This window comes from Cebus imitator, unplaced genomic scaffold (genome assembly GCF_001604975.1).
Source record: "Cebus imitator isolate Cc_AM_T3 unplaced genomic scaffold, Cebus_imitator-1.0 Scaffold220, whole genome shotgun sequence".
NCBI classification, from domain to species: domain Eukaryota; kingdom Metazoa; phylum Chordata; class Mammalia; order Primates; family Cebidae; genus Cebus; species Cebus imitator.
In genome coordinates this window covers 778,757-797,779 of record NW_016107535.1, presented here as the reverse complement: position 1 = coordinate 797,779, position 19,023 = coordinate 778,757, and the positions used below count along the sequence as shown (strand labels likewise).

The window sequence follows — 19,023 nt, the reverse complement described above, 5'->3', positions numbered from 1 at the left end:
TTTCCAAAGGCTGAGCCCAATCCAGCCAGGATGGCCGAGGGATCTCTGCCCCGGGACGTGATTTGCTGGCATTGTCTTGGAGCCCTTCTGGAAGGCTGTCTTGAGCTGAGCGTTTGGGGAGCGTCCCTTCTGCAACTCCTCTTCAGATCTTGATGATAAAACACATCCTTCTGTTTTATTGCATTTCCTAGAAGCTTGCAGGCTTGTAAGAGCGCTGTTGGCAGGAAACGTGATAGAAATGAAACTCAGGACATCATGTCCTCGGACACCTCGGTTACCTAAAGCGGCTGCCGAGGCCATCGTGTTATCAAATTTGCTTTTATCCACTGTCGCCTCCCGCACCCTCCCGTCCCCCAGACAAGAGGGCGAAGAGTGTTTTTCCCTAAGAATAAAAACAACTCAGCGGTCCGACCTCACCCCCTGCCGCCGGACCCCGGTGGTGTCTACGGCCGTGCAGAGACTCTGCGGAGACCGGGAGCCCCACCGCAGGGCCCCTGATGCGGGGTCCACTCCGGCAGCTCCAGCCTTATTAAAATTCCTTGTCCTTGTCCCTAAACAGTGCTTTACACTTTCAAATTCCCCTTTGGATTTTTCAGCGAGTTATTGGAGTTATTAGATTACCAATAATCCAACAGCCGGCCAGGCTGGAGAGGTGGGGGGAAGGGCGGAAGGCATTCTCCAAATCAGGAGGCTCTGGCCAAACTAGGTCAATGGGAAGGAGGGGAGGGGCGAGAAAGGGTTGGACCGTTTCAAACCTTGATGGAGGGCTCTCTCTAGTGTTAGGCAGCGGTAAAAACACCCTTAGGTTTGAGCTCCCGGAATCACGGGACTCCAAATTGCCAATAAATGCACTTACTCAAGTTTAACTTCCTAGATTCTCATCCCTACCCCGTATTAAAACCCAACCTTCTCTTTCACCTTTATCCCCCCGGGCGGAGGGGTAAGAAGGCCTCAATGTAGAATTTTGAGACCAAAGAGTCTCAGCCTTTGAGGACTGACTCTGACCTTTCCGCTGCCGCAGAAGGGCTGAGCGGCACAGAGTGGCGCCACTGGCTAGTTTTAGGACCTGACTGCAGCCTTGCTTGCTGAGTCTTTCGCCGTCCCCTGACCCCCAAAAGCGCACCCCGGAGCTTGCTACCGAGACCAAATAGGGCAGGGCACCCCGGGGTTATAATTCCCGGGAGGGCCGCAGGAAGATGAAGTAAGCGTGGAGAGCGCCCGTGCGCGCGCGGGGGTCGGGGCCGGGTCTCTGCCCCGTCCAAGCCGGGTCTCCACGGTTTCGGGAAAATCGGAATCGGAAATCCTTACGGCCTGGCAGCTCCTATTCTATAGACTTTGGGCGGAAACCAAGTGGAGCTGGGTTCCCGTTCTTGCCAACGTCGGCGGAAGGGGCTTTCGGTTTAGTTTTTCTCCAACCTTGGCTGGGGCGCCTTTGATGGAGACTCTCAGTCCTAGGGATTCCATCTTTTTGACCTTGAAGTCTAGCCCAAACATCCCCCTAAAAGAAGGGGGACGAGGGAGAATGGAAGGCAAAAAGAGGAAAAAAGGCAAATAAACTTCGGAATCCGGCAACTTAAAGTCACGATATCAGCCTCGGATTGGATTCCAACTCCTGGGTTCTAGTCCCAGCTCTGCTGCTAACTGACCTTCCCCGTTAACAAATTGTTGTGTGTGAGAGGTTGGACTAGGTGAACTCTGAGAGCCCTGGACTCGGCGCAGATGAGGGATTTAGGGGAAAGTGTGCTGTATTCCCCGCGAGCCTTCCCCGGCGGCCCCGCCTCCCCGGGTGAATCCCCGGCGGCCGGCGCAGCGCAGGCAGAGATCCTGGCGGCTGCCGAGCCCGGCAGCTTCCTGGAAAGTTACTTCTCGTTGGAGCCGGCGATAGGCAGAGCATGTTCTGTGAAATCCGCAGAGCCGAGATTGACTACGTTCCGGGAATGAGAGGGCTGTGCCATTCCCCTCATTGCCTGATGCCTTGACGGCGTAACAGGAAAAAAAAAAAAAAAAAAAAAAAAAAAGGCATACACACAATGTTAGCCACCGAGGTGTACGAAAAGTTTTATTTGAATGTAACTAAATTAAGGGCCGCCACTGTCATTCCACAAAGCCTCCGTCTCGCCTTGCGGGGGGCTTGGAGGTGGATCGCCCAGGGGCGGGCAGTCTCTGGAAGACAGGTACGGTGTCGTCGGGGTGGGGTAGTGAGGTCTGCCCAGGCTTGCCCCGGCCCGCAGGGCTTCTGTTTGTGCTCTTGTGTGTGAAGCAGAAAATGGGGCTGCCTGGTGCCAGCCCAGGGGAGGAGGGAGGAAAAGGATGGGGTCTTTTGTATTGGCTAGCTCTCTGCCTCTTAACCTCGCCTCTGGCTCTTCTCTCATTTCCTCTCTTTCTCTCTCTCTCTCTCTCTCTCTGGCTTCTGCTGCTGTCTTCTCTCTCTTTGCTTTTTTATTTTTGGTTCCTGTTTTCTTCTTCAGTGGACAGCTTTTTTAAAGGATCTGCCTTCTCAAGGAGCCTAGTTGGATATGCACAAGGAAAGCTCCAAAGGAGCTAAAGGGAGGAAGGGAGGAGAAAACACCGAGCTCTCCCATGGTGGTTACAGAGCCGGGGGAAGAGGTGGGGGGGGGAGTGCCCGGACATTGGGATGGGAAGTCCGGGTCTGGGGGCAGCAGCTGTCAGTTTCTCATTGACAGCCCTGCTTTTCCTCGGAGATTGTTTTTGCGGTTAGTCTTGTGTGTGGCATTGGTGGCATGGCTGAATCTAGGAGATGCGACCTGTCCAGGACTTGCTGGAAATTGGCTTTGAGATCTTGGGCAAGGCTTCTCACCTGGAGCTTCAGTTCCCTTCCTGATAAATCGGGGCTGTTAGAAGGATAAGACGCAATCAGGAGGGCTGGGAAAGGACTAAGAGCTGTGTACAAAAGCAAACTAAATGCTGGTGGTGCGTCCACACCTGTGGCGTCTAGGGTGGGGGCGGTGACAGCATTGCCCACACTCAACCCACAGGCTCAGGAGTTGGGGGGAGGGCCTCTTAAGAAGAGCTGGCTTACAAAGGAGTGAGCTTGATAAGGACCTGCGCCTTGTGTGTGTATATTTGCTTTTGGTCAGGCAGAGGCTTAAGGTGAAAAGCCCAAGTCCCAGCTGACAGTAGACACAGGGGAACTTGTTTGTTTGTTTCATTCTGCATCTGGAGTGAGTCACTGCCACTTGTCATGGTGAAATGGCAAATCTGGGCTTCCTGTGGTTCCAGAAGCCTGCGCCTGGAAATCCACAAGAGAGCTGGTGGTTGAAGCTGGTTAAAGAACAGCCTAGGTATTCCAGAAGTGTTTGAGGATCCCTTCCATGAGGGAAGAGAGGCAAGTTTATAAGTAAACCTCCCATGTGTCTTCAGTTTTATTTTGCAAAGGAGAAAATCCTTGAAGTTTGGTTAAGACCGAGTTAGTATATCTCTCTTTGCCTATCTTGAGTTGGGATGGGGAGAGGAGGAGATAGGTTCTTTCGTCTTTTTCTGTCCTCTCCTTTCCCCACTTCCTTCCCTGCAGTCCCCCACTTGCTCACATGCACACACTAACCTTGGAGCCGATGGGATTGAGTGACTGGCACTTGGGACCACAGAGAAATGTCAGAGTGTTTGGTTACAGACTCAAGGAAACCTCTCATTTTAGAGTGCTCATTTGGTAAGACTCAGCAGCCTGGAATGGGGCAAAGTGTTTGTGTGGGGGAAGGAACTTAAAAATGAGATTCACCCACATCAGGGTGCTGTCTTGCATGTTCTACAGCACGTAGGCTGATTTGGAAAGGGGACAGGAATTTGAGCCAGAAGACCTAGGGCCGGGCCACTAACCATCTACATGGCCCAACATGACCTTGCTGGCCTCGGGCCTCTTTACCCGGAAAATAGCTCTAAAAGGTTCTACTTTTTTTTTTTTTTTTTTTGAAGGGGGAAAGACAGTTCAAATACTGCCTTGCTTTTCAGCCCACATTTGATCATAAATGAGAGTCTTACACCTCATTTTGTTTTAGAGAAGCCAGTTTGGAAGAGGTACACATTTCATTAAATCTCTTTAAGGTTTAGTGCTGCCTGGCCAGTTCTCAGCTAAGTCACATAGTTAAGTCTTTTACCAGCAGGCAGAAGCACAGACTTGGAGGCAATAGCATTCTGTCTGGTCTTAGACCCAGTAGGGCAGGGAGAGAAAACTTTGAAAAAGAAGACAAAGGTTTTCAAGGAATACATAGACAAGACATCTCAGGTTGTATTCTCCAGAGCCTATATCCACTCTTAATGTTTCAGAGAGGCAGGGAATACCGCCTAGCTGTTTGTTTGAGCAAGCCACATGAACCCCTAAGTCTCAGTTTCATCGCCAGTGAAATAAGGATAAAGATATTCGCCCTATCATCCTGGTGAAATCATCCTAAGACTTCAAAGATAAAATTTTAGCAGGCTTTGAATGGCGTCCAGCATATTCAGGCCATGGATGGATCATTATCATTAATGTTGACAGAACTACTTTTCTTATTTTTCTTTCCCTTAAACTCAAGTGGCCTTTGGATGGTATAATTTTTTTTTTCTTTGAAGCAGGAAATACATGTATGTATGGATGTATGTATAAGTAATTAATGTATGCAATTATACTCCTAGTACTCAGGATAAAAACAATATTATCTCATAGCTTCGGGTGCGTGTTGTTTCCGTAAGAGCAGAGCTGGAAAACGTTTGTTAGCTTGCGGTAAAACCACACCAGCTGGCAAGCTGCAACTATCAAAGCAAAACTAAATGTGTATGTCCTAAAATAAGACTATAGTGGACAATCTTACATTCGTTAAATCAATTCCTGTTTGCTTTCTTCTCTGCAGGTTTTAAGCAAAATTTTGGACTTTGAAGCAAGGCATTGGGTAAGTAAATCAAATTATATGCTTTAAAATGTTGGGACAAGCTGTTTCTTTTTGCCAATGCATGTGTTCTGTGAACTTTGCCACCGTTCATTATACGAGATAAGGATGACCAGCTCCCTCTACATCACTTGTAGTCCTCACTCCTTCACCTCTATGTTAGACGTCTTAACATTTGTATGGTCAATCATTCTCTTACTATTTCTTTGTACAAATTGATTAAGCCAGCTGCTATTCACCAGCAGTATGCAAGCTCCTCAAGGTACAAAGTCAGGCACCTCTAAAGCCTAATGGTGGATAGACCAATGGTGACTGAGATAATGAAATGAGACACGTACAAGAATAGCTGTGAGTTTTGGGAACTACTCTGGACGAGGAATGTATTTCTAATTTTTATAACCACATAGGCATTACTACTTCCATCTGGGGAAACCAAAGCCAAAAATGAGTCAACGATCTGCTTAAAGTCCCACAGCTAGCAGAAGACAAGTCTAGCCTGATAATCTTAAAACACCATGTCTCCATCTCTCCATTTCAGCATACTCACTGCCTCTCAGTGCTTGCCAGAATCTTTGGTATGTGGGAGAAATGCTCAGCAAACATTCATTCCCTTTGCCTTTCCCCTAAAGAGCTTTCTATCTCAACTTATTGGATAAAAGTTATTCTCCCCATTTTACAACTGCGAAGAATAATGGCCACACTTGGGGTATGAACTGTTCAAAGATCAAACACAAGGGACCCGAGTTGCACTCTGTACCTCAGGAGGCTGAGCCACCTACTCTGATACCCGTGGCAAGCAGGAAACAGGTTCTGGAGGATTAACAGGATTTTGGCCTCTTTTTTCAAGTGAAGACAAAATGGCCTCGCCGGCTGACAGCTGTATCCAGTTCACCCGCCATGCCAGTGACGTTCTTCTCAACCTTAATCGTCTCCGGAGTCGAGACATCTTGACTGATGTTGTCATTGTTGTGAGCCGTGAGCAGTTTAGAGCCCATAAAACAGTCCTCATGGCCTGCAGGTGAGGGGTCTGAAAGGAAAGGGTGGGTGAGTCAAAGTAGGGTGATGGTGCTGGCCGCCAAGCAATGTGAAACGTGTACGCCTTTTACTGCATCTGGGACAATGTCTCGCTGTGTCTCTGGGTCTCAGCACCATGGCCTGGCAGGGTAGGCTCCCAAGGAGTGAATGAATGAATGCAACTTTTAGAAAAGAAGGAGTCATATTCTGTAGCAATAGTGGGAGGAAAGTTGTATACTGCCCCAAGAAAGGATGTGTTTGGGGCAGACATGGAGAGTAACTTCAGTTAACCAAGTGAAAAAATGACAGAAGATTTCAAATGAACTTTTGTCTTTAAGTAGCTTAAGCAAGTTAATTTGAAATATTTTGTTCTTTTATGCTATAAATGTATTTATTTTATGCCACAACTGAATTTCCATGGGTGTTCAGAGTATATGTAAGAGTTAATAAGAGTGAACTAGCTGATTCTTCATGTTTATCAGGTATTTTGAGTTTTCAAAGCAATTTTATATTATATGATGTCATCTCCCCGGATCTTCCCAGCAGCCTTCAGTGTCGTGCTACACTATGGCCTTCATTTTATAGATGGTAAAAAGAAAGTACAGGGAGGGGAAATGACGTAGAATCAGGGATCCCTGTTGCTGTATGATAATGTATCCAACATTTGCTGTAAGCACCTGTTTTTTAACAGTGGAAATAACAGAGGTTTATAGAGATATAAAAGTAATAGACGATGGTTAGTGAATGCTTGCTATATGACAGGCACCATTCTATATCCTTTACATTTTCATTCGTGCACAACACTATAAGGTAGACACGATTGTTCCTCCTACTTTGAAGAAGAGTAAAGCAAGATGCCGAGAAGCTAAGTGTCTTCTCCAAAGTTGCACAGCTACTCGGTGGAAGTCTGGCTGACTTCTGGCAACTCACTCAGAAATAGTAGAATTGAGAATCAAGATGGTAGCCCAGGATTCTCGTTTACAACTGAGTACTCTTTCCACCACCAGACAGCATGGCACCTGGAGGCATTGCTTGGGGTTTGACTTGGGTCTTCTAGGAATAACTGACCCTCTGTTAATCTAAGGACTTTGATAAAAGCAGGAGGGAGATAAAGGCATATTTTTATTTCTTTGTCATTCATACCTAAATTCTAAAAAAAAAAAAAAAATAGAATTAAAAAAGTAAGTATAAGTGCAATAGAACAAGAGGGAATGCTTATGCCAAGGATAGACTAAGAATAGTTACTGCAAATGAGTGCTAAATTTAACTCCGGTAATCCGTATCGTTAAGACTAAAAGGAAAACAGGCCCTGTGACTTTTAGAATATTCACTTACCCCCTCTGATCTTAGTTCCTCCAGTTGTAAAGGCAGAGAATGATAGTACCTATCTTGCAGGGTTGTAAGGAGCAAAGGATAATGTGCGTAAGGTGCTTAATGACTCTCTGATTTGGTGAGCTCTCCATAAACAGCAGCTAGTATTGATTACCGTGGAAGTTCTGGAGGTGGGCCCAGGGGAGAAGGGCTGAGTGTCAATGCTGACTGTAGTGGATCACAGATTCCATATGTCTACTGTAGTGGGACATCTGTTTGTTTTACAGTGGCCTGTTCTATAGCATCTTCACAGACCAGTTGAAATGCAACCTTAGTGTGATCAATTTAGATCCTGAGATCAACCCTGAGGGGTTCTGCATCCTCCTGGACTTTATGTACACGTCTCGACTCAATTTGCGGGAGGGCAACATCATGGCCGTGATGGCCACAGCTATGTACCTGCAGATGGAGCATGTTGTGGATACTTGCCGGAAGTTCATCAAGGCCAGGTGAGTTGGTACCTGGGTAGAAGCCTCGGAGATGGCAGAGACAGTCCTTGATCAGAAATCTTTGATAATTCATGCACACAGAAAAAATAGTCCTCTATGATGTGCTGCAACCCCATCTCCACTCGTTGCACACTTCTGCTCTTCTTAACTCTTGTGTCCCAGGCACACTTAACTCCTGTGGCTATGCAGAGGTGTCCTGTGCTTTACCGCATCTTGCTTTCTTCCATTCACTTAATATACCCTTTCTTCCAACCCATCTTGCAGGGCCAATCTTGGATTTCAGCCCTTCCATGGAAGTCTTTCTGATTACCACTTTTCCTCCCTCAGCTCTTCCTCTGTGTTGCGAAGCATTTGGCCTGTGCTTTAAAGTTTCCTTCTATGTTAAATTTGCATATGTATTTTAGTTCTCCTTCTTCTGTTATAACTATTTACATATGTGCCTTAGTTCCCTACTAGACTGTGGGCTGCTCAAGGTTATGGGGCTATCTTACTTATCTTTTATGTCACGCTGCTCCTACTAGGCAGGACATTACTGAATTGAGTGGAGTTCACTGAGTTTAACCTCTTACCCAAGGGTTGGTAAGACATGACCTTCATTGAAAGGTGAGGAACTTGAGATCCAAAGCAGTGAAGAGGTTCGCTAAGTGGAACAGAGATTCAGAGCTTAACTTCTTCAGAACCATTTGATACAGCCACGCTAGGGTGATTGCATCCTCGCCCAAACAGAAGGGATTTCCAGGCTGTGTTTGAAAACCTCCAGGAGCCAGGACCTCAGTGTTCTCAGAACCACACAACATACCGTGCACAGTTAGAAAGCTTCTCCTTTTGGCTTCTCTTTAGACTTCTGATTGGTACTAGCTCCAATAACTGTGATCGTGGTGAGCTGGCCTGTTTATTTTGCCCACGTAATGTCCCTTCAGGTATATACAGCTAGAGTTCTTTGTCTCCTGTGGGTGACAAAGGTGGCAAGATCATCATTGCTGTCATTTACAAGTACTTTCAGTGGGTCAGGCCTTGGGCTTAGAATGGCTAAGTAACTTGCTCCAGGTCACCTGGCTGCTAAGTGACACAGCCAGGTTTGCAGACCTTGCTGCCCGTTCTGTCAGAAACTTTCATCAGCATGTGGGGCAAATTCTTTCTTCAGGAGGTTACCCGTTTGTGTAGGAGCCTCCAAAAGGGCCATACCAACATGGTACAAATTCTTCTTTTCCTGTTTCCCTGTGTGTAAAATGGAGGCAATAATCATTGCCTTTCCTTCCGTTCAGGATTTTGCAAGGGAGAAATGAGACAAGGGCTTTGAAAGTTTTATGTGAGCTATAAAATTTTATAACATCGGAAGAGCTATAGATTCACACACATGCATAGATATGTGCTTTAAACATAGAAGATCATGTCTAATCAGGCAGCCTGCCACTGAGGAGTGCCCCTGGGTGTGAGAGCAGAGCCTTTGCCCCCAGCCTGTTCAGTGGCCTGTCCACACCACCAGCCTCTTACTCCATGCACAGCCACCTCCCTGTCAGCAGCTTCCTCTTCTCCGATGAGGAGCTGGGAACTCACTGCCCTGTTCTGGGCCTCAGTTTTCCCAATCGTAGCCTGGATTTTCAGGCTTCTAGCATAAACGCGTTGTAATTCTGTTTCCCTGCTCCAGAACCACGTCACCTATGTCTAGCTAATTCAAGCACAGATGTGGTTATATAAGTGTCCCTGGAAGGTCATCTATTTAACAGTTCTGATTTGGGACCGGTGTCTTTCCTCCTTTTTCCTCCCACAGTGAAACAGAGATGGTTCCTGCCATCAAGCCTCCCCGTGAAGAGTTCCTCAACAGCCGGATGCTAATGCCCCAAGACATTATGGCCTATCGGGGCCGTGAGGTGGTGGAGAACAGCCTGCCGCTGAGGAGTGCCCCTGGGTGTGAGAGCAGAGCCTTTGCCCCCAGCCTGTACAGTGGCCTGTCCACACAGCCAGCCTCTTACTCCATGTACAGCCATCTCCCCGTCAGCAGCTTCCTCTTCTCCGATGAGGAGCTTCGAGATGTCCGCATGCCTGTGGCCAACCCCTTCCCCAAGGAGCGGGCCCTCCCGTGCGACAGTGCCAGGCCAGTCCCCGGTGAGTACAGCCGGCCGGCCTTGGAGGTGTCCCCTGGCGTGTGCCACGGCAATATCTATTCGCCCAAGGAAACAGTCCCAGAAGAGGCACGAAGTGATATGCACTACGGTGTGGCCGAGGGGCCCAAGCCTGCTGCCCCCTCAGCCCGAAACGCCCCCTACTTCCCCTGTGACAAGGCCAGCAAAGAAGAAGAGAGACCCTCCTCAGAAGATGAGATTGCCTTGCATTTCGAGTCCCCCAATGCGCCCCTGAACCGGAAGGGTCTGGTGAGTCCACAGAGCCCCCAGAAATCTGACTGCCAGCCCAACTCGCCTACAGAGTCCTGCAGCAGTAAGAATGCCTGCATCCTCCAGGCCTCTGGCTCCCCTCCAGCCAAGAGCCCCACTGACCCCAAAGCCTGCAACTGGAAGAAATACAAGTTCATCGTGCTCAACAGCCTCAACCAGAATGCCAAACCAGAGGGGCCAGAGCAGGCTGAGCTGGGCCGCCTTTCCCCACGAGCCTACACCGCCCCGCCTACCTGCCAGCCACCCATGGAGCCTGAGAACCTTGACCTCCAGTCCCCAACCAAACTCAGTGCCAGTGGGGAGGACTCCACCATCCCACAAGCCAGCCGGCTCAATAACATCGTTAACAGGTGATTTCAGAGACAGTCGGTATGAGATCAGGGGTTACCTGGGCAGGGTTCTGCATCATTTCTTCTGATGGATGCAGGGGTTTGTTCTTTTCTTGCCTGAATTGCTGAGCCTATTAAAGGTGTGGAATCAGTGTCTATTGACAGAGTTAGTCTAAGTAAGGAAGTAAATGACACTTAAGTAGTGTATATTTTTTCATAGCAAGAGAGATAACTCCCTTCTGGGGCAGAATAGCATTCTGTAAATGCCACAGGCACTTCCTGTGGTCTTGATGTGGCGGGGACCATCCTGCTACCTTTGACTAAGAGAGGCTGTGGGCTGCGGGGAAGCTCTGGCTCAGTTTGACCCTGGCCAGTTTGACCCTTTCTGCAAAGGTTGTTTGCAGATAAACTCAAGGACAACTCTGGGGTCTCAGAGCCTGAGTGGTCAGCCCAGCTGCTGCCTCTGGGCTTGCATAAACACAGGGAGGAGAGGGTGGTCTTGGGGCCCTGCCCCAGGTGCTGAGACTGTCTTCACTCCTGCCCCACAGGTCCCTGACGGGCTCTCCTCGCAGCAGCAGTGAGAGCCACTCACCACTCTACATGCACCCACCGAAGTGCGCATCCTGTGGCTCTCAGTCCCCACAGCATGCGGAGATGTGCCTGCACACGGCCGGACCCACGTTCCCCGAGGAGATGGGAGAGACCCAGTCTGAGTACTCGGATTCCAGCTGTGGTGCGTCCCTTTCCCTTCTACCCCTCGTCAGGGAGAAGGAAGACCCCTCTGCTCCATGGGTGTTGTGCTCCACTTTACTTAGACTGTTATCTCTGATTGGAGCAGTCCCCAACTGGAAGTCCATTGGCACTCAAAGTCACCAGCCGTCCATCCCATGCTTCGCTTCTTAGGGAGGTCGGCTAACCAGAGCAAGGAATGGAGTATTAGAGTTGACCTGGGGTCATCAAGACTTACCACACAGTCTTTCAGGTTTATTCCAGCAAAAGTAATTTGTGGGGCTGGCTGTAATGTCCAGAGCTTTCTCCATTCCTCAATACCAAAACTACTGGGACTGACCTGTGTACGTGTTATTTTCCCCGCCAGGCTGTGTATTCTATAAGGAGAAGCATCTGACTCATTCTTGTATCCCCCATAGGTAGTAGTACGTCCCTAGCATGGAGTAGGAACTCAGTAATGTTAGCTGAGTTAAAAGAGTTGAAGCGAATTACTAAATTGGCATTTCTGGATAGTCGGTGATTGGCATCCCCAGTTTTCACTAGACAAAAAAAATTCTAGTTATTCACCCAGCTCTGGCTACACGAATAGAGCCCAGTAGTACCTAATCAGAGTTAAATCACCATGACTTGTCATTTTCAAGTCACTACAACAAATGAAAAAAATAATTAGCTGCTTATACCAAGAGATTTGGCACAGGGTCATGGACCCCTAGGTGGGAGGGTGGGGACTGTCCCCTCCTGCCCCATGGCTGTTTTGCCTTTGCTGTGCACTCCAGTTCCTTTTCTCTGGGCCTCTGTTTCCACTTCCACCATCAGCTTTGCACTCCCAATCTCACAGGAGGATTTGGGAGACATGAGATCCAGATAGGTGTAAGGCTGGCCATGGAGTGTTTATCATTAATTCCTCCTTCAGTAGAATGGAATTTGACCTATATCTTATGTTCCTAGAATGCTCTGTGTTCTATTTTGTGTAATGTAATATGCTCCCGTCAGGTAGGCAGGACAGGGATTTATTATCTGACTTTGAAGACAAAGATACAGAGAGGCTCAGAGGTAGAGTCTTGCCTGAGGGCTTCTGTATATAAGTATAAATAAAACTGAAAACTTATCTTTAATAGTCGATCCTCAGAACTCTTGGGGAAAGAATATCTCTGTTGTGCCTTCCTCAAACTGGTGCAGGGCCTCTGAGTACCTATGTGTTTGAGCTTCCCTTCTGTAGCTTAATTCAGTCCATCTCCTTTCTCCCTTCTCTGGCTAAGACCAAATGCTAAGAACAATAAAGTCCCCACAGATCCTTTGCTCCAAGCTCCCATGAATGTCGGGCGGGTGAGTGAGGGGCTGGGGGCTCAGTTTGGCACAGGGCATAGCTATAGAGGACAGAGGTCTGAGAGCCCTACCGCCCTTCCTCGTGCTGACTTTGGTGTCCCCCTCCCACCCTCCAACAGAGAACGGGGCCTTCTTCTGCAATGAGTGTGACTGCCGCTTCTCTGAGGAGGCCTCACTCAAGAGGCACACGCTGCAGACCCACAGTGACAAACCCTACAAGTGTGACCGCTGCCAGGCCTCCTTCCGCTACAAGGGCAACCTCGCCAGCCACAAGACCGTCCACACCGGTATGGCCCTGCCGCGCACAACCCAACCTCTCCACAGGGAGAGGATCCTAGAGAAAGGCGAGGGGGCAAGGCAGGGAGCAGGCCCCATCCTGGCCTGAACGAGGGGCCCGATCCCATCCTGTTTTTGCTCAGCGGCTTGACTCATTCACTCCCTGTACCCTCTGTCTTTCCTCTGAGATGCTCTATACTGCTTTCCTGCCTTTGCTGAGGTCAGAAGTGTTAATCTCACTGCACAGGTGAGGAGACTGAGTCTGGGAGAGGCAAACAGATTCGATTTTTGTAAAGCCAGAAAAAAACTGAAGGCCTCTTGATTTTTTCAAATGACTTGTTCCTTATTAGCTCACCTTCCATTACCAGATAGCTTCTCCTGGCCTGACTGTTGTTTAAAATCTACTCTCTTAATACTGTATATGGCCCCATTATCCAGACACTTTCCATGAAGCAAAGTCCAGCCATTCTATTGATTTCCTCTGCCTGAGCATCTACTCAGACCCAAGCCCCACCCCTCTTGCCAATGGAATCCAGCTGTAGTTGCCACAAGTGGAAAAATATGTTTGTTCTAAAAGAGGAACGGGAGCAGCCTGATTGTGTCTCCCTGGTGAATGAGTTGATGAGTGAATCTGTCTTATCCAAGTAAAGAGCTAGAAGAGCCTTCCCAGGTAATCTAAAGTAGCCCCCCAGGTTCCAGAGAGGGAAACTGAGGCCCAGAGAAGGAGAGTGACTTGTCCAGGTCCCACAGGCAGATAACCCTAATGACAAGGCTGGTCCTAAAGCCCAGGCTTCCTGGAACCTTCCCCTCCCTTGTCCCGCACCTGACATTGTCGCTACTCCATGCCACCACTTGTTTCTTGGCCCTGGTCCCCTGCAAGATATGCAGGTGTGTGTGAAACAGGGCTGGCAGGCGTGGGGGCAGGCCCCTGGATTCTCTCTCTGACATTTCCTAAGGGAAAGGAAAACACGAGTGACCTCAGGGAGGAGCAGTCTGCTTAGAAATCCAGGAGCCAGGGACTGCGGAGACGTTCCTTATTGAATATGGCTTTCCTTTTTCCCTTTTTCTTGGTAATAGGTGAGAAACCCTATCGTTGCAACATCTGTGGGGCCCAGTTCAACCGGCCAGCCAACCTGAAAACCCACACTCGAATTCACTCTGGAGAGAAGCCCTACAAATGCGAAACCTGTGGAGCCAGATTTGTACAGGTGAGCAGAGTGGCCTGGGAAAGGCCGCTCAGTCCATGTGTGCTGATGAGGGGGTGCCCAGAGGCTTGCACTCCACCCCAGAAGACCTCTCATGCTTTCTTCTTCATTCAGGTGGCCCACCTCCGTGCCCACGTGCTCATCCACACTGGCGAGAAGCCCTATCCCTGTGAAATCTGTGGCACCCGTTTCCGGCACCTTCAGACTCTGAAGAGCCACCTGCGAATCCACACGGGAGAGAAACCTTACCATGTACGTAAGCCTCTTGCGGCCACTCTCTGGCCTGCGGGGATGGGCAGGGCGGGGAAGGAGGTGGAGCAGGCAGGCAGTGGAACTGTTTGCTCCAGTCTCAAGCACGCAGTGGGACAACCACTGCACTCATAGTTGGAAGGCCTACATCTGAGCCTGATGGTCAGACACCCTGCTCGACCTTGGCCCAAGCCTAAGGGACTCATCTTTAAAATGGGGGGTATCGGAACAGGTGATCTGGGCCTGAGGGGAGGAGTCCAGACTGTGGACACATAGATTTGATTCATTCCACATAGATTCATTCATTTCACAAATACTGAGTGCCTGCTGGACACTCCATACTGGGTTAGGTGCACATTTAAGAGGAGCTAAGGTGTTTGAGAAGCAACAGTCTTCGGAGGAGGAGGAGAACAAGAAGAATGTTATATTAATTAATGGGGTGGGTGTGGTTGCTCACGCCTGTAATCCCAGTATTTTGGGAAGCCGACGCAGGTAGATCACGAGGTCAGGAGTTCGAGACCAGCCTGACCAATATGGTGAAACCCCGTCTCTACTAAAAATATAAGAATTAGCTGGGCATGGTGGCGGACGCCTGTAGTCCCAGCTATTCAGGAGGCTGAGGGAGGAGAATCACTGAAACCTGGGAGGTGGAGGTTGCAGTGAGTCGAGATCACGCCATTGCACTCCAGCCTGGGCGGCGAGAGCGAAACTCGGTCTCGGAAAAAAAAAAAACAAAAAAACATAGAAAAAGTCATGTTAAGAAAGAGGAGGTGGCCAGAGTGCAGCACGACGGTGTGGACAGGCCACTGGGATTGTAGTGTTCTAGGGTGGGGTCTCGGCAGCTACAGCCTGTGTGCCAATGTTTGAACATTCTATGAACTAGGAATGTTTTTTTGCAAAAGTAAAAGAATATTTTGTGCCATATGCAAATTATATGAAATTTAAATTTCAGTGTCTCTAAGTAAAAGGTTATTGAAACTCAGGCCTGCTCATTTGTGTACATTTTGCCTCTGGTTGCTTTGGGGTGTTGATGACGTCCTTCTAGGTGGTGATGGGAACAAGAATCAATCAATGAATGTTTAACCCACCTGCCAGAGGTTAACCTGCAAGACATGGTTATTTTTGTTCACTTATTTATCTAGCAGTGAGTGAATATCTTCTTACTTGCTGTTTGTTCTTGGGCAAATTCATTATCCTCATAGTAGCTTAACTTCCTAACCTGTAAAATGAGTTTGATAATGATATCTACATCATGGAGTTGTAGTATTAACTAATTATTGAAGCATTGAGGATAGTGCATGCACATCCTAACGGTACAATAAATATCTGTGATAATAAATGATTTGCTAGAATTTTAGATGCCTGGGATATCAGAGTTGAGAATGACTTTTCAGTGGATATTGACCCAGGCCATTCAGAAGGGAGATCCAAGGCCTAGAGAGAGAAATGGCATGCTTGGGACACACAGCAATGAATGGCACCGACACAGTGGACCTTATATCTCCCAAGACCAGAGATTTTACATAGGTCCCTGCTCGTTTTTAATTTTTCTTAATCTATTTCCATTTTTGCTTTAAAACATTTACTCTACCTGAACATATTTCATTACACTTTTTATTTTAGAATAGTTTTAGATTTATAGAAAAGTTGCAAAGATTGTACCAAAGGCTCCTACATGCACCTATTTTACCCTATTGTTAACATCTTACATTAGTTCAATACATTTGTCACAACTAATGAACCAATACTGATATATAATTATAAGCTAAAGTGTATACTTTATTTACATTTTCTTTGTTTTTTGTCTAAGAATGTCCTTTCTCATTCAAGATCTCATCTAGATTACCCCATTACATTTAGTCATTCATTTTATTTTATTAACTTTTATCTAAACTAAAATGCTTCATTGAATTAAATCAAGAAATAGCTCCACTTGCTAATGTTTAGTTAGCTTATCTAAGATATATGCCGTAGAAAATAATATAACTGCATTTAAAAATATTTACTCTAGACTCCGGAATTTCCATGAATTCAGATTGGCCTAGTCCATTTGTCCAGATGTGTTCAGATTAATTGCATAATTTGACAAAGAGGTATATTCTGTTAGGCACGAGGAAGATTATAACGTTTAGAGAAAATTAGCCACTGCCCTCAAAGTGTTACCCACTTAAGAAGGAGGTAGCCCATGGAGGGCTAGGTGGCAAAGCTAGAAATCTTACAGAGGTTCGAAGTAAAGAGGGATTAATTTTATCCTTGAGAGATTCAGAAATGCCTTAATGATGAGAAGAGTTTGCATCTAACTGTTTTGGATAAGACTTGAACTTGTGGAGTCAAGGCAGGGAAGGACGTCTCTAGCAAGGGAGAAGCAGAAACAACCCTTGGGAAAGCAGGGAACGGACCTTCGCACGATGCTAGCTTATCTGTTGGCAGAAGCCGGGATTCATATGGGTTCATAACCCGGTCTCCAAGAGTCAAGAGCTGCCCCAGTCCCTTGCAGGGAAAATCTTCCTCTCTGGGTCTTTGAGCAATGACACCTTTCTTGGGTTGATGACAGCTAACGTTTGCCTCTGCTGTCCCTGCAGTGTGAGAAGTGTAACCTGCATTTCCGTCACAAAAGCCAGCTGCGACTTCACTTGCGCCAGAAGCATGGTGCCATCACCAACACCAAGGTGCAATACCGCGTGTCGGCCACAGACCTGCCTCCGGAGCTCCCCAAAGCCTGCTGAAGCATGGAGTGTTGATGCTTTTTCCTCTCCAGCCCCTTCTCAGAATCTACCCAAAGGATACTGTAACACTTTACAATGTTCATCCCATGATGTAGTGCCTCTTTCATCCACTAGTGCAAATCATAGCTGGGGGTGGGGGGTGGTGGGGGTTGGGGCCTGGGGGATTGGGAGTCATAGCAACTCCCCCTCCCCCACTGCCATGAAACATTAAGAGAATAATATTGCTTCTTCTCCTATGTGTAAGGTGAACCACGTCAGCAAAAAGCAAAATCATTTTCTATGTCAAAGCGGGGAGTATGCAAAAAGTTCTGACTTGACTTTAGTCTGCAAAATGAGGAATGTATATGTTTCGTGGGAACAGATGTTTCTTTTGTATGTAAATGTGCATTCTTTTAAAAGACAAGACTTCGGTATGTTATAAAAGAGAGGGCTTTAATTTTTTTAACCAAAGGTGAAGGAATATATGGCAGAGTTGTAAATATATAAATATATATATATATATAAAATAAATATATATAAACCTAAAAAAGATATATTAAAAATATAAAACTGCGTTAAAGGCTCGATTTTGTATCTGCAGGCAGACACGGATCTGAGAATCTTTATTGAGAAAGAGCACTTAAGAGAATATTTTAAGTATTGCATCTGTATAAGTAAGAAAATATTTTGTCTAAAATGCCTCAGTGTATTTGTATTTTTTTGCAAGTGAAGGTTTACAATTTACAAAGTGTGTATTAAAAAAAAAAAGAACAAAAAAACCCGCAGAAGGAAAAACGTGTAATTTTGTTCTAGTTTTCAGTTTGTATATACCTGTACAACGTGTCCTCACGGTGCCTTTTTTCATGGAAGTTTTCAATGATGGGCGAGCGTGCGCCATCCCTTTTTGAAGCCTAGGCAGACACAGGGACTTGAAGTTGTTACTAACTAAACTCTCTTTGGGAATGTTTGTCTCATCCCATTCTGCGTCATGCTTGTGTTATAACTACTCCGGAGACAGGGTTTGGCTGTGTCTAAACTGCATTACCGCGTTGTAAAATATAGCTGTACAAATATAAGAATAAAATGTTGAAAAGTCAAGCTGGCTTGGTCTGGAGGGCTTTTCTTGTGTGGGAATGGGGCCTGGCCTGGATCTGGCTCCCTGAGCTCCTAACCTACTGGAAAACGCTCTTGGAGGGGAGGGGCTGCTGGCTGCTGCATTCTCAGGAAGGAGTGCCGTTTGAGATGAGGCTAGGACTTGTTCCTGGTACCTTGGCGTGGACGCACATTTGGACCCCAGCACCAGGAGGAACTGTGGTCTCCAGGCCCTGTTTCTGAAGAGCTCAGGTGGGAGATTTTGGAAGGACTGCCCACTCAGCTCTAAGCTAAGCTTGCTTTCTTTTTCCTTCCTTCCTTCCTTCCTTCCTTCCTTCCTTCCTTCCTTCCTTCCTTCCTTCCTTCCTTCCTCCTTCCTTCCCTCCCTCCCTCCTTCCCTCCTTTCTTTCCCTTCCTTCCTTCCTTTCTTTCTCTTTCTCTCTTCTTTCGTTCTTTCTCCTTCCTTCCTTCTTCCCTTTCTTCCTCTCTCTCTTTCTCTCTTTCTTGTTTCGTTCTTTCTCTTCTTTCTTTCTCTCTCTCCTCCTTTCTTTCTTTCCTTTTCTTTCTTCCTTCCTTCCTTCCTTCCTTCCTTTCTTTCTTCCTTTCTTTCTTTCTTTCTTTCTTTCTTTCTTTCTTTCTTTCTTTCTTTCTTTCTTTCTTTCTTTCTTTTTCTTTCTTCTTTTTTTCTTTTCTTTTCTTTTCTTTTCTTTCTTCCTTTCCTTCTTCTTCTCTCTCTCCCTTTCTCCCTTTTCTTTCTTTCTCCTTCTCTCTTTCTTTTTCAGAATCTCGCTTTGTCTCCCAGGCTGGAGTGCAGTGGCACAATCTCAGCTCACTGCAACTTCCACCTCCTGGGTTCCAGCAATTCTCCTGCCTCGGCCTCCTGAGTAGCAGGGATTACAGGTGCCCACCACCATGCCCAGCTAATTTTTTGAATCTTTAGTAGAGATGGGTTTTCACCACGTTGGCCAGGCAGGTCTCAAACTCCTGACCTCAGGTGATCTGCCC

General features: G+C 47.2%; 1 protein-coding gene across 5 annotated transcripts in view; it reads left to right on the top strand.

The window, feature by feature from the left end:
• The window catches only part of BCL6 (BCL6 transcription repressor), a 24,086-nt gene extending 6,062 nt beyond the window's left edge, over nucleotides 1-18,024 (top strand). The window contains exons 1-10 of one of the 5 annotated variants that reach the window (XM_017549584.2): nucleotides 7-2,174; nucleotides 4,845-4,883; nucleotides 5,728-5,898; nucleotides 7,493-7,714; nucleotides 9,486-10,457; nucleotides 10,985-11,169; nucleotides 12,611-12,778; nucleotides 13,845-13,975; nucleotides 14,087-14,224; nucleotides 16,804-16,947. In XM_017549584.2, the coding sequence (XP_017405073.1) occupies nucleotides 5,738-5,898; nucleotides 7,493-7,714; nucleotides 9,486-10,457; nucleotides 10,985-11,169; nucleotides 12,611-12,778; nucleotides 13,845-13,975; nucleotides 14,087-14,224; nucleotides 16,804-16,947 (2,121 nt within the window). In that variant the 5' untranslated portion in view covers nucleotides 7-2,174; nucleotides 4,845-4,883; nucleotides 5,728-5,737. Of the gene's footprint in view, nucleotides 1-6; nucleotides 2,175-2,205; nucleotides 3,668-4,844; nucleotides 4,884-5,727; nucleotides 5,899-7,492; nucleotides 7,715-9,485; nucleotides 10,458-10,984; nucleotides 11,170-12,610; nucleotides 12,779-13,844; nucleotides 13,976-14,086; nucleotides 14,225-16,803 lie in introns of those variants that run through there. The other 4 variants (XM_017549582.2, XM_017549581.2, XM_017549580.2 and 1 more) reach the window with 4 other exon arrangements.
• The last annotated feature ends 999 nt before the right edge of the window (nucleotides 18,025-19,023 follow it).